The 15,659-nt window shown below is 32.1% G+C and overlaps 1 protein-coding gene across 5 annotated transcripts; it reads right to left on the bottom strand.

Annotated features, from left to right (window-relative positions):
- Positions 1 to 232: 232 nt before the first annotated feature.
- SWEET2 (Nodulin MtN3 family protein) lies at positions 233 to 3,460 on the bottom strand. 5 transcript variants are annotated; one of them, XM_088975817.1, is made up of 7 exons: positions 3,332 to 3,366; positions 2,803 to 3,080; positions 1,556 to 1,592; positions 1,233 to 1,449; positions 975 to 1,133; positions 661 to 780; positions 233 to 552 (listed from the first exon to the last, which is right to left on the bottom strand). In XM_088975817.1, the coding sequence occupies exons 2-7, from the start codon at positions 2,861 to 2,863 to the stop codon at positions 439 to 441; spliced, it is 708 nt and encodes a 235-aa protein (XP_088831943.1). In that variant the 5' UTR covers positions 2,864 to 3,080; positions 3,332 to 3,366; the 3' UTR covers positions 233 to 438. The 5 variants fall into 5 exon arrangements, with proteins under 5 accessions (XP_088831943.1, XP_088831939.1, XP_088831940.1 ...); XM_088975813.1 differs by lacking the exon at positions 1,556 to 1,592 and having other exon boundaries at positions 3,332 to 3,441; XM_088975814.1 differs by lacking the exon at positions 1,556 to 1,592 and having other exon boundaries at positions 2,803 to 3,071; positions 3,332 to 3,373.
- Positions 3,461 to 15,659: the final 12,199 nt, after the last annotated feature.

The following is a 15,659-nucleotide window of genomic DNA, read 5'->3' on the forward strand; positions in this document are numbered from 1 at the left end:
TCACCTTACAGAGAAAAAACACAATGCCAGACCATAACTAAGCACACTCCCCTCCTGAGAAAAGAAAGTAACAGATAAAGTTGAGTAGTGAAATAATGCCATCAAGTCTGTTAGTTCCTATTTTAACTCTTGCATTCCACTTCTCCATCTTATGTCTTTCATATTGAGTCCATTTCCTCTAATAAAGCCTAAGCAGAAGGAATAACAAAAGGGTGAAGTACCAAAATATCCATTTTTTCATAAGATGTATATTTATTTTTATTAAATGCAGTGGATAATAAAACATGTTTCTGTGAAGATTTACAATTCCAACTTCCAACTTTTCCATCAACAAATGATGCAAGATACCTCAAAACATAATATTGGTAAAAAAAAAAAAAAGCCTTGCAATAGTATAACAAACAAATTGCAAGTTGGATTAATTACTAACAAATACACTCAAGCATATGATTCTATCAAAGGTTCTCTTGAGTCTTCTCTTGATGTTTTGCTGTAATAACAGTACAAAATTAATTGTACTGCTCCCAGAATAGTTCCGATTCCATTTGGAACCTGAAATTTATAAGGAAGAGTAACAAAAAATCAGTCGTATACTAAAATATTTTGTTCATGAAAATATGAATTACTTGAAACGAAACACAAGTGTTAAAGGATTCTTACATAAATGAAAGGATCACACTTAAGCATCCCATAAGCAAAGAAAGAGATGCTCATCAAGAAGGTTGAAAGGGAAAGATAAAAGGGCATGAATTCAACACTCTTTGTTCTGATCACTAAATTCTGCACAAGTAAATATCTATAGAAAATTAAATTCTTGTGTGGGAAATCAAAACAAATAAAATTAATGACACAAAATAAGCAGTAAGCTGTTTAAAAAAATGTGTATGATTTCTTTTGAGCTAGTTAAAGACTTAAAGTAAACAAGAAGAACGCCAACAAGAAAGCAAAGTGCAGAAGGTTCCAAAGAAGCATACAATTATAAACAATGGGGAAGCAAACATGGATATGAGAGAAGCAACGCTCAAATATCCAACAAAGATTGGCCTTGTAGAAGAGTCAAATAACTTCATGCTTGCGAGTACTACTACTGCAAATAAGCTAAAAACTGCCAACAATAATCCCACCATCTTTGCCTGCCAGTAATATCCATAAATGAATAATAGCAAATATATCACACCATCAGAGATCCCTTCACAGTGATAGTTGCAGGTAAATCTAGATAAGAAACTTACTTTTTTTCCTTTTTCAGCATATGTAATGAAGATGCTAATGTAGATAAGTTGGAAAACTGCCCCAACGGAATTGACTGTAGCAACCAATATAATACCAGGTGTTACAATGGGCATGCCATACCAGAGGCAGATCAAGCAGTTCAAGAGGGCATATATATAAGGCAATCCTGAAAACTGTTCTGTTGATTGATTTCGGACAATTCTCCTAAATGTGGGTCTGGAAAAGAGGACAAAAAACAATATCAAGTCTGGTAACAGATAGTTGTTTTTTTTCCTTTGAAGTCTTGCATCATAAAAAATAAAATGGTGACAGAGAAATTTACATTGGTGAGACAAACAGCACAAAGGCAAAAAGGTTCCCTACACAAAAGGAGAAATGGGCATTAGAGATCTTCTATGCAAAGCTTATGGAAGTCCAATTAATCAGAGCATCTAAATGTGATACCAGATGCACAAAATTATGGTTATGGTAGAAAATCGGGTAAATACTTCAAGGCTCCTTATTTGTTGGAAATTTTGTTCTCTAGAAAGCATTTTGTTACCATAAAATTTTCTAGAAATTTATTTTCTTATTTTTGAGTGCAACTTGGAAAACAAAGGTTCCACATGGCAAAACTTTCAAAGCGAGTCCAATAAGGCTAAGGCCCCAACTAGGTCGGACCCACCAAAAATCCATTGTCAGAGTAGATAGAGCCGAGGTCTCAAGTCCTCTGTCATGCTCAGTTCTGCATTTTTGAAAAAAAAAAAAAAAAACAAACTTGTTGTTAAAAGTTCAGGAAGTTGTTTTCCCGGAAAGTACTTTCTTTTCCAATGTTTCCTGCAAAATAAACAGAAACTAAGGGGAAATTTTGAGATAAGCAATTATAGGACTCCTTCTCTAAACGGCTGGTGCAAAGGCATTCTGAGGTGAATTTCCACTTTGGCTTCCAAATGGTTGGAAATGCGTGGGAGATTATCAATTTTTAATTTTCAACAAAATATTCGCATTTCTGAAGTAAAAGTATGTCTCCTTCATCTTAGGGAGAAGACCCTTGGAGGAAATTGGAAAACATACTTTCGACTTCAAGCTTGATTGCCTTTCCTAATTCTTTAACAAGCACAAATAAAACCCCCTTAACCATTCCTTTGCGTTAAGATCAAATTACTTGGAACCCTTTACCAAATAAAATGGCTCTTTATCAGTCAGAAATTCTCTCTACCAAAACACACCACTACCTCTGAAGGGGGGTGATATATATTGCATTTAAAATCATGATATGCTGTCGAACTTATTCCTAAACAAAACCCAGAAAGCAATAAACTGTTGCAATGCTCTGCTAGTTGAAGAAACATGAAAAAATCCTGGAGAAGAAAAAATGAAAATTTCCAAGAAAAAACACATTCAATTATGGATTCTTATTTTTCATTGCACAAGAAAAGCAATCATGCCTTTTGGTTCGTCAACACCAATAAAATGAGAAAAAGAAGAGAATCGAACAGATATCAGGCAAATTATCAAAAAATAAATAAAAAATAAAACAGATATCAAGCAACAATTTAAAATCAAGCATAAAAGGGAATAGAAGGGTACCCGCGACTCCAGCTGCATCGCTGCAAACTGAATATGAGGAAACCAAGCCAGGAGAAATCATCAATCGTTTCAAGGGCGACGGACACAAGAAGCAAATCTTCCTGACGCTTCACAAACAACTCAAACTCATACAAACTCTCTCTCTCTCTCTCTCTCTCTCTCCGTTTTGTTTTCCCGTTTTGTAAAACTGAAGGAATCGACAACAAATAGTCGGAGGCTCCACGCCTCCACCTCCAAGCTTCTCGAAGGTAGGACTCACGTAAATAACTCTGCAGTCTCTAAAAAAATAAAAATATATAAAAAAGAGAGGAAATTTGTAGTCACGAATATCCTCGCCGATTCTTCGAATGAAAAACAAAAGGTTAAATTACATGGAACCCCCTACTATGGATCGTCGGCTTTCATTTGCCATAAATACTCTGGTCGTTAGTCGAGTCGCCAATCGAATGATAAAATACATTAAATTACTAAGATACCCTTATATTTTAATTTTAAGTGCTCATTTAACGTATTTATAATATGGGCCTACCTTATCCAAAAACAAGAAATAATCCATTGCTTCTTCACTATCTTCGGAGAAGAAAAAACAAGTCGAAGCTTATCGTTGTTGCTGAAGAAAGAACAAATTGAAGCATGTTTGATCGTCGTTGTGAGAAAAAGAATGAATGGAAACCTGTTGTGTTTTAGGGTTAAAAAATAAAGTGGTGTTTGGTATTGATGTTGATTTTTTCTTACTAATTTTTTTAAAAATTGATAATTTTTGGAATCAGTGATTTTTAAAAATTGGTAAATTTTGTTCTTTAGTATTATTTTTACCATGTAGTCAATTTTTGAGAAATTGACTTTGAATTTGTTTGATACTCAATGACTGATTATTTTTACATTGAAGTTATCATTTAATGTCACATTTGAAGCGATGTCATCCTCAAAAAACCAGAATCAGTTGGAAATTAGGAAACCATCAAAACTAATAATTCCTTAAAAAAAACTAACTTTAAGAATCGATTTTTAGCCAATTTTCTAAAACTCACCAAAATTGGCCAACCTACAGAAGTTTCAGCGTCAATTACTCTAGTGCTGAGGCATTGATGCCCAACAATAACATCCCCCTAAATCAATAAAACGATAGAGAAGTTGAGCAGCAGGAAGCAAATCATTGAAGAGCACAAATAAGTAGAATAAGATTTCAAGGTTAGCCAAATATTTTTTTTAACTGAGGGTAAAACAGTTCAAATAAATAAGAAAATGGGTAATTTAGAAATTTAAATTTAAAAAACTTTAAACGCCGAATGGGAATCTTTTAAAAATATAAAAGTTCAGGAAGTCTTTATCAAAAAGGAAAGTTCACGAGGGATAATTGTCACATGCCAGCGACCACATGGTGCAGCGGTCCGTATAATTTCCTCAAAAAAACACAGCCCTATTTTCGATATGGCATTTACGTATTTAACACCTTACGATGTGAGGGTCAACTATATCTAAGTTCATAATCAGTTTTCAATTGTTTATTATTCCATGTCCCACACCTAGGAAACGGACGGCCCAGATCGACCTAATCATAGTGATCGCTGGAAGATGCCGTAGGGGGTCCAGCACGACCAAAATTCTAAGGAAAAGGGTGAAGATGATTAATTAATTATTCGATATTCGGTAATCAAAATTACATGGATCATGGAGAGTTACTGGTTTGTGGGGAAGACCGAAAACGTGGTAATTGCCGTGGATTAGACAATCTATTTTAATATCCTGGACAAAAGACAAATTGTTTGTAATCTACGGAGAAGGGGCTCCACTGTACCAGCGTGGCGGGACCCACTCACCTTTGTTTGCGCTTCAAAACAATAATAGGGTTGATCCCATCCGTAACATCCAGCTCAGCATTGCCTGGCATAGTAAGATTCTTATCCTTCTGATCACTATTCCCTTGTTGACTTGTTTTTTTTTTCTCTTTCCTCTGCCTAATTTTTGTTATAGACTAAGGAAATTGACCAACAATAGAGAGCAGGAAAGATGATCTGGCCATCTGCTTATGAAACGCAGATACTGCTTATATAGAATTGTGATAAGTGATGTTGCGAAGTTTTTTATATAGAATTGTGTTTGTCACTGTAGGGCCTACGTGCGACCATAATTTCTAAAAGGACAAAACTGTGGACGGGTTTTATTCGTTTTGTGTGGTGTACTGAACTATAAAAATATCTTTTTTATGGAAAAATACGGACAGCCCCTAGAATAGATCTGTCAATCTATCGATCCGTTGATCCAGTATTTAGCAAAAAATTGTTGAATCTGTCAATGATCTATTAGTCTAAGCAGTCAAATTATTGATTTCGTTGATATATTCAATGGTTTTTGATTGTTTTTTATTTTTTTAATTGGTTATTTAGGCAACCGGTTCCATCTTATCTTAATCTCGGTCCGTAGCAAAAAATCGTTGAATTGGTCAACGACCCATTGACCCAGGCAGTTGAACCATTGCCCCGTTCAATGGTTTTTTGTCGTTTTTTTTTTATTTTTTTAATTTTTATTATCAGAACGGGCCATCTGTTCGAACTGAATAGTCAAACCATTGACCCAAAAACCGGTGGCTAAAACGGTTTCCGTTTTCAGGTTGTATAAGTCACACGCTCGAATGACATAACACGTATGTTAATGCTTAATGGACCTCACACACTCAATTTTTTGTATGTAATTTTTGTTGTCAGAATGGGTTGCCCGTTTTCTTTTATTTTTTTAATTGGAAACTATCCAGGCAACCAGTTCCGCTTTACCCCAATCCCGGTCCCTGGCAAAAAACCATTGGATCGGTCAACGACCCATTGACCCGAGTGGTCAAACCGTCAACCCATTGACCTGTTCAATGGTTTTTAGCTATTTTTTTATTTTTTTAATTTTTGTTGTCAAAACGGGTCATCCGTTCGAATTGTCGACCCAAAAACGGTGGCCAGAATGGTTCCATTTTTGGGTTATATGAGTCCCATGCTTGAATGACATAACATGTATGATATTGCTCAATGGAGCTCACGCACTCAACTTTTTGCCTATAATTTTTGGGTTATATGAGTCCCATGCTTAAATTTTTGCTTAAAATTTTTTGTTGTCAGAATGGGCCGTTCATTTGAACTGAAAAGTCGAACCGTCGATCCAAAAATTGGTGGCCAAAATGGTTCCATTTTTGGGTCGTATGTCACACACACAAATGACATAACACGTATGATATTACTTAATGGACCTCACAAACCCATTTTTTTGCCTATAATTTTTTTGTCAGAACGAACTGTCCGTTCGAACCAGATGATCGAACCGTTGACCTGAAAACCGGTGGCCAAAATGGTTCTGTAATTTTTTACTTGTAATTTTTGTTGTCATAACGGGCCACCCGTTCGAACTAAACGGTCGAAGAGTCAGTTGTTAGAACGTTATTAACAACATTTATCAATAATAGTAAGTAATTATACTATTTAATTAAATCATCATTAATGATAGTTTTAATAATATTATTTAGTTATTTTTAATATAACAGTAATTATTAAATTTATGAATAAGGTTTATTAACAATATTCATTAAATTAATAATTACCAAAATTAAATTAAACTAACAATATTTATTAGTAATGGTCATTAATTATAATATTTTATTAAATAGTCAATAAAAATACTTTTAATAACATTTTTAATTGTTTTGAATATAACAATAATTACTATATTTATGAACAGTATTTATAATTTTAATTTAAAGTAAGATTTAAGTAAACATCTATTTATAAACATATTTATAGTAACAGTAATTATTAATTATAATCACTAATTATATATTTATTAAATTACTGTAATAATCAATAATTATTAAAATTGGGTCACTAAATTTATTAACAGTATTTTTAATAACAATGTTTATAATTTTAATTTAAAGTAAAATTAAAGTAAATATCTATTTATTAACAATATTTATAATAATAGTAATTATTAATTATAATCACTAATTATTGTTATTAATTAAAGATTAATTAGTAATAACTAATGTTATTACCATATTAGTTACTATAATTAATTAATAATTATTGTTATTAGTTAGTAATTAATTAGTAACTATTGTTATTAATTAATAATTAATTACTGTAATTAATTATTGGAAATGGGTATTCGCATGTGGGATCTACTCGCACAAGTAGATTCCATTTCTTGAGTGTAGAGAGCACCCATATCCTTTTAAATATATATATATATATATACCCACACCCTATACAGCAATGCCCTGTTGTGAATTGGCATCAATTCCGAGCTAACATCTACCCCAACTATACTTTGGGCCTATGAATTCTAACGCTGGGCTGAACCATCACTCTCCCTTTTTTTAAGGCAATTGGTTTTTATTAGTTGTGGGCGTTGCTAGATTGGTAGGAGACAAAAATCATGCACATGGGAAAGAATGTAATGTTATTTAAAATAATTAAATTTTTATTTTAATAATTTGTTTCAGAAATGTTTTATTAATTTTGTAATTTAATAATTTAGACGAATTATATTAATATTTTTAACAAAAAACAAATTATTTCTAATTACTTAATAAAATAATTATTTTTTCCATATTATTTGTTAATGTTCTATTTTATTTATTTTACTTTATTAATGGTTAAATGTTTTTATTTTTTGTAAATATCACTTAAATATTTAAAATACTTAAAGATCAATAAATATATAAAATTAGGCTATAGTCATAATTAAATTAATTTGTAGTTAACTTTTTTAGTCATAATTAAGTTAATTAAAGCCCAAACTTAAGGTTTGAGACTTTGGATTAGGTTTGGATTTTATGAAGTTTGTTCTATGGACACAAATGCTGTCATTTTTGAAGGTGATGCTGAGATTTTAATCAAACTCTTGTTGAAAGGATAATCACCAGCCTACTTGGAGTGTCATCACACTCCTAATGGCTGCAAGAACCTTTTATCTCACTTTCTTTTAGGTGTCAGTAAATTGTACTCCTAGGTCTTTTAATCCACTAGGGATTTCCTAGTCACTTTCCCTACCCACTCTCTACCTGCCATGAATTGGAGCCACACATCTCTATTATGAATTGAGAGATGTGTGGCTGCAATTTACGGTGGGTAGAGAGTGGGTAGGAAAAGTGAGTAGGAAATTTGGGCTCCTTGTAATCAGGTTGCACACAACGAGTATGGATCTCTTGCCCGTGAAAATTCTGCCCACATTTATCGCAGCCATATATGGAGAATATCTCATCCTCTACATAGTATTATGCAAGGGAGATGTTCCCAATTCACGGGGGGGTAGTGTATTGTTGGTAGGCATGGGTAGAGTTCTCATGGGTAGGAGATCCGGAGTCACACACAACTTTGCAAATGTGCTCTTTCTTGCAATTCCCCTAAGACTTGATCCCAACCTCCAGATTTTCCTCATCCTTCTCTAGGAGATCACATCTCTGCTCCACAACACCCCACAATACATCCCCACCATGTATTGGGACCATCTCTCGATGATGATATTACTAGTTCTGGTCCTATCATTGGGAGATGTTCCCATTTCCCAATACACGATGGAAATGTGCTATGGGGCGTTGTCGGACGGCCCCTTATGGGGTGGAGATGTGAACTCCTTCTCTGGACCAAGATGAAACTGAATTGGCAATTTGAATGAATTTATCTAAGGGCTTTCAAAAAATAAAAAGAAAAAATTAAAAAGAAACTATCTGATTATGAGATACTTTAAAATTTTTATTCATGAGAGATGTTTTAAATACATGACTGAAACATGCTGTGAAGTCCTTGTGAGGTGCACACTCATTAGAGGTTGTTTCATCCGTGATAATGCTCAAGGTTCAAAGTATTAGAAACGCCAAGTGTATCGGAAAGACAATTTTAAGATACGTATTGGGATACGCCTTGGATACCCATGCGTATCGGAGAAAAACTAAGATACGCATAGATACGCTTGGAAACACTATAAATACTTTAATAAATCATAAAAATACTTCAACAACACTAAATATAAGACCTCAATGAGGTGTACATACATTAAATTAATATATTTTCATGGTTTTATGAAGAAATATATTATAGCTAATTTTCATTAAAAATCATATGCTTAACTATAATTTATAAATTATAATTCTTAACTTTTAATGTTTTATGGGATGAGAAAAACCCAACTCTCCTATCCAACCATAAAACATGCACACAACTTCTATGTGAAAATATAATTAATAATTATTATTTATTATTCATTTCCAAAAATTATAAAAAATAAATAAACATTATATAATATATACAAAAAATAGTTATTAAAGATGAAATTTCAATTGTAGATATGATAGATCATCCAGAGAAATATAATATATTCAATCATTGTGATAATTTGATAAAATATACTATTTTTTAATTCTAAAAAATAAAAAATAATTATTAAAGAAGATATTCTAATTGGTCTATGGTTATGATAGATCATCCATAGAATTCTATATATTCAATTTTTATGATCAAATAATAAAATATAATTAATTATTATTTATTTTTTAATTCTAAAAATATAAAAACCAAACAAAATGTTAAAGAAGACATTTCAATTGCTCTATGGATATAATAGATAAATCCATAGATCTAAAATATATTTAGTCATTATAGGTAGAGAAAAAAATTATATTTTCAAATTTTTTGTTAATTTATATTTTCCCCAAACATTTTCATGAAATTTCCATAAATCTATTGATAGTAAAAAAAATTGTGATTTTGAATGTAAGAAATGTAGATCAACATAAATTTAAACATTCAAGAAAAAAAAAAGAAATCACAAGATATTATAGAAGATTGGAAAATTTTACCTATTTTTTCCATATCTTTTCAAAATTTAAAAATCTTAAAAAAAAAATTAACAGTTCACACTTGTTTCTTGCAAAATTTTGCAAATCTAGCACTCTCATAATGAACTTTGGCGTTTTAGAATCATTTGGAGGTGAAATAAGGCTTATTTTGGAGAAAAGAAGCTTGCTTTCTCCCTTTAAATATTTTTTTTAGTTTTTGACCGTATCTTTTTTGTCGACACCCCCCCGATACGCCCCGATATGGGTCCGATACGCATGAAAAAAGACGAAACATCCAATTTCCATGCGTATCCTATATTGGTTTTTAAAAGATACGATACGTATCGGGCGTATCGTATTGAAATTTTAAACCTTGATAACGCCTCGCATCAACCATTAATTGTATCTGTCCGAATCTAGTAGATAGACACACGATGAGGGGTGAAAATTATATGTCTTTTCATGAATATTTTGATAGTTGTGTTGGAAACTTGCTTTTATTATTTTTGAAGGGTAGGTTGGGGATATTTAAGTCACAAGTGTCATAAAATTCCCCAAATACTTAGGGCCTGTTCGATGCCTCCTAACGCTGAATGCCGAAAAGCACTCATGCATTTTCAGAGGTAATAAGAACGTTCGGAAAGACCTGAAACGACCCAAAACGGAAAGACCCGAAGCTTCCCACGTCTTCCGCGTTTTAATCTTGCAGGGAAAGACCCGAAATGACACACAGAAAGATGCACGTCTACCAAACGGTCTTCGGGCTGCTCAAATCATATGTCAAAAGCTCAATGCGTCTATCGACTATTAGAGCAACAAGAAGATCTTCTAAAAACGACTTGCCAAATGGGTCATTTGTTTTTCACTAATTTTACTTTTTTGTTTTCGAAAAGTATTCCCTAAAGCTTCTTCCTTTCATATATACTACAATTTGAAAAACCTATATAATAATAATAATAACAATAAAAATAAAAAAAATAATAATAATAAACAATTATTATTATTTAATTATTTAATTATCTACTAAATTATTTAACACTTTCTATTTTTAATAAATTAAAAATTAATTAATTACTACAAATTAATTTAATTAATAATTGATTATTCAAAATTAATTAATTAGTTAATGAAAATTAATTATTACTTATTAAAAGTAATTAACTAGCAATAAAACTTAATTAATAATAAATATATTATTTTATTATATAGTAATAATTTATTATTTAATTATTAAGAATTAATTAATTAATTATTAAAATAAATTATTATTTTAAATAATTAAAAATTAGTTGCTAAACATTAATATATTAATTTATTTAAAATTAAATCATTAATAATTAATTTTTTAATTTTAAAAATAATTAATTAATTACTATTAATTGTTATTTATTTAATTATTAATTAATTTATAAGATTTATGAATTAAATAGCAATTGACAATTATGTATTACATAATGAATTAATTAAAATAATAATTTTAAAATATTTTATTAATTAATGCTTAATATCTTAAAATAATTAGGAAATTAATTATAAAAAATATTATTAATAGTTATCATAAAAATTAATTAATTAATATTTGTGTTGTTATTTGTTTTATATATTAATTAATTAATAATTACTCAATTTTTTAAAATATTTAATTATTTATTATTTTATCAACTCTATGATTTATATTTTGTATTCGTTTTATTAATTATTAATTAGTTTGTTAACTAATTAAACAAGCTTTCTGTTATCCAAGGTTAAAATGATAAATCGTCATTTTTCAAAACTCAACATTCAGATTTCAAAACAACATTCTCTACATTCAGACTTAAGTGCCAAGAAAAGCTTACAAACTCCAATACACCTCTAAATGTAATTATTACAGTTTTATAGGCATTTAGAGTTCAGAATTCAGTGCAAACGAACAAGCCCTTACTCAGTTTAGTCACTGTTTGTACCTACTTGATCCAAATTGTAGTTGTATATGCCTCACAACCACTCTAATCTCTTACTACGCATGCATGGCCATCATGTGTGTTAACTAAGATTCTATAAGGGTCCATTTGGTTCAAAGTTTGAATGGAACTCGAATAAAAATCCCTCATATTCTAAAATTGGAATAGTCTATTCCACCCACCTGTTTGGTTCAGATAAAAATCAAAATTAGTTGGAACGTATTCCCATTCTTAAGGGAGGTAGAGGTAGAGATGACCACGAGTTGTGCCTTTCATGAGCTATTCAAGCTTGGCTCGGTTTAAACCTAACTTCGAGCCAAACTCAAGCTCGATATATAGGCTGGTTTGCTAATTGAGCCAAGCTCGAGCCTAGTGAAGCTCAACTCGTGAGGCTCACAAGCCTAGTATTAAATAAATAATTTTTATTACACACACATACATACATATAAATATAAATATATATAGTATTTTTATTTTTCATGTATAATAGTAAATAATTTTTATAATTCTTAATTTTTTGTCTAAAAATAATTTTGTTCATATAAGTTTTATTTAAAAAAAAAAACTTGACTTATAGTCAAGCGCGAACCTAGCCGAGCTCGAATTTATGAGCTATAAACCGAGCTAAGCTTGAGCTTAAGTCTCTAACTCGAATCAAGCTCAAATAGCCATGTATTCCGCTCAACTCGAATCCACCACTAGAGAGGGAAAATGTTGTTCTCTTAGATGAGAGAATGCCATTCCACTTGAAATGGGAACAGAATTCCAATTCCGTCCAACTAGTGGTTGGGTCCATTCCGATTCTAATTCCATAGTCTAGACCCCTATTGTGGGGAGTCTAGACTATGAGACTACTGACCACAACACATTGATTGGTGGTCATATAACATATCCATTTGAACTTTTGAAGAGGGGTCATTGTTCGACCAACAATATAACGACAACTATTGTTGAAACTATGTCAGTTCCAGATGTACAACTGCAATCCTATGGTTAATGACGTGTTGTCCATGCCTAGTGGATCCCATATCTGTTGTGGGGTCGTTTATTAGAGATCATGGATGACTTATAAAAGCTATCACATTCTTTACTTCCCTCACTTTTATTCTTGGTGGCAGGAAAAAATATTAAAAAATTCTTTTTTTTTTTAATTTCTATACTCAAATTATAGAATATTAAAGTAATACTAAGTAACCGGATCTGCTCCTCACATAGGGCGCCTCACACTCACATCCTACCATGCATTGGGAACATCTCCCTACTTCTAAGTTGTTTTTCATGGGAGAAATTCCCAATGCATGATAGATGTGCATGTGAGGCGCCTAAGTGTGAGGAGCAGATCCCATTCCCACGAAGTAGGGTTTAGACTTAGTGTGCATGGTTTTAGAAATAAGTAGGACATTAGTGGAATGAGTTTCTTGCATTGTTCTTAGGGCCTATATGGCACGTTCTTTTCGTATAGTATTTCGATTGTTTACAAGTCAGGAAGACCGATTTTTGGTCTATTTTTGTTTGGCGTGCAAAAGGTTTAGCCACCAAAAGATGGAACACCGAAAAGACACGAAAAGCCTATTTCGGATTGATTTCTGGAAGCTCCAAATGAAGCTTCTCGCGTCTTTCGCATGTTATTCTTGCATGGAAAGACGCACATCTACCAAACGTACTTCAAGCTGCTCAGATCTTCATGCAAAATCTCAATGTATGTTTTAACTATCAGAGCTACCAAAAGATCTTCCCAAAAAAAACATGCCAAACAGACCCTTAATTTCGTAAGAAATCTTAATCATAACTTTTTTTTTATAATTTTTGTCGAAAAAATATAAATTCGGAAGAGAGACTTGAATTATATTTATTACACTTATCTTAAAAAATGTGAAGCCGTTTGTCAATCTTTCCATGAACAGTATATAGATGTCCCAACTCCCAAGCGTGTGTGGTCTGTGACCGACATCGAGTTCGTATGTCTAGAAGTACTCACTCTTTAGCCTTTATTTTTTATTTTATTTTTTGCTTCAAACTCACTCTTTAGCCTTTAGTACTTCTGTAATGGGCTATGTCCTTGCATCCAAACATCCACTACGTGCATCTTATCATTTTCGGGCATCGGTGGATTCAAGCCGTATCGAACAGAATAGTATCAAGTTCGAGCTCGAGCTCGGCTCGATTCAAGAGTTCATAAGCTCGATCTCGATTTGTCTCAACTCATTTTATATTTTATAAAAATAAAAATTACATAAAATTTTTTATTTTATATTTAAAAATTTAAGAATTATAATAATTAATAATTATAATTTTTTTATATAATTTTATTATATATATTATAAATATTAAATATCAAATATATATATATATATTTGAGCTGGCTTACGAGACTCACGAGCCGAGCTCTAGTAGGCTTGAGCTTGGCTGAAACCGAGCCGAGCTAGAGTAGCTCGTGAAAAGCTCGGCTCATTGCCACCCCTATTTTCGGGTCTTCAGGAAGTCAGTTCCTACAAAGATTGTCCAAGAGGCATCCGAAAAGCATGGAAGCCTAGTTAGCATGGGAAATTACCTCTAAGGAATTTGGACCAGTAAGCCACATCCTCTCAGGGGTCTTGGATGCCATGCATGAAGTTCACACCAACTGACACCTATATAAATGCACCCCCATTTTCTAAGAGAAGTATGTATGATTTATCTCTCAAATATACTAGCTCTCTCTTTATAGCTCTCCAAGATTTGTTGCTAACTTAAGCATCAGAGTGCCCACCCCGGGAAGAGCAACCCAAACACTGATCTCTCTCTTCTTGTAGATCGACCAGGCGACCTACTCAGTCTGGCGTTCGAATTGTCTGCCAGCAAAGGAGCACTAGATCACACACCATAAATATTTAATTCATGTTATGGTATTATGCTAAATTTACTATAATAATGTTAGAATTTGTTATTATAAATTAAGTGTGAAGAGAAACCCATTTTTAACCCAACTTGTTGTGTGTTTTTGTTATTTTAAAAATAGATTTAGATCAATTTTAATTTATTATGTTATTCATTTTTAAATAGAAAGCAAATGAATAATTTTATGAATGACTACCATTAGTTAACTAATTAATTAATTTTGCAAAGAAACGTTGGTGCAAGGTTCAAAGTATTGATACATATCAGCCTGTATCAAGGGGTGGAGGAGCCTTAAACTCGACCCCTGAACAAATTTTGAAAAAAAAAAGGCAAAATAACACTATCGATATTGCCCAATATGCCCCTTCCGACGTATCAGGCATATCGATATTTTGAACCTTGCGTTGGTGTATACATTTAGACATGTGTGTTCTCCAAAATTTTGGAAAATTTTGAAAATTTAAAATAGCTAAAAAAAACCAATGTAAATGGCTCTATGTGTTTAGATGAGACGTGTTTAAAGTTAACAATTTTTTAGGAGTGGAGTTAACCACTCCTATTTTTTTGTTAGTGGATAGACTTAATTTTGAAGGTGGGTTTACCCACTCTCACTTTCTTAATTTTTCGGGCTAAAAATTTAGAGATTGCCATGCTGATATAGCAACTCCTAGTGCTCTTCAAGGGAATTTTCACCCCTCTAAAATTACTCCCTTGGTGGATTTTATTTTTTTGTTTTTTTTTTGTTTTTCGGTAGTCAATGCACCATTAACAACTTCCCCCTGATACCTTTTTCCTAGGGGTGATCATTTCAGCCCGGCCCGGCCCGGCCTAAAAATTCTGGGCTTTAGCCTAGGTTTTGTATTCAGGAGTGGCCCGGGACCGAGGCCATATCAGGCCCACAAATTTTAAGGCTGAGCTTGGGCTCAATACTCCAAGCCTAGCTCGAATCCCATATATTTAAACTTACACATTTTGTGTATAATGTATGCATATGTATACATGTTATTTTACATTATATTATATATTTTATATATAAATATTATAACATGGCATGCATAATTTATATTATATGTAATATTTTATGTTATATAATATATAAAATAAAATTTTATATGCATGTTATGTCATTTAATATAAAATATTATAAATATGTAATGTTTTATATATGAAAGACGTTGGCATAGAATCAGGCTCGGGCCCGTGTAGACCTGGGCTAGGGCTTA

This window comes from Nelumbo lutea, chromosome 3, assembly GCF_056320005.1.
Source record: "Nelumbo lutea isolate HS-2025 chromosome 3, American lotus-T2T, whole genome shotgun sequence".
NCBI classification, from domain to species: Eukaryota; Viridiplantae; Streptophyta; class Magnoliopsida; order Proteales; family Nelumbonaceae; genus Nelumbo; species Nelumbo lutea.

Bases quoted from the DNA above. Each gene is read 5' to 3' on its own strand.
- SWEET2 (XM_088975813.1), bottom strand. From the start codon at position 3,358: ATGGATTATTTCTTGTTTTTGGATAAG. The intron at 3,081-3,331 runs GTAGGCCCATAT...TTATTTTTTTAG, and splicing joins ATTTCTTGTTTTTGGATAAG to AGACTGCAGAGTTATTTACG. The intron at 553-660 runs GTAAGAATCCTT...TATAAATTTCAG, and splicing joins AGTGTGATCCTTTCATTTAT to GTTCCAAATGGAATCGGAAC.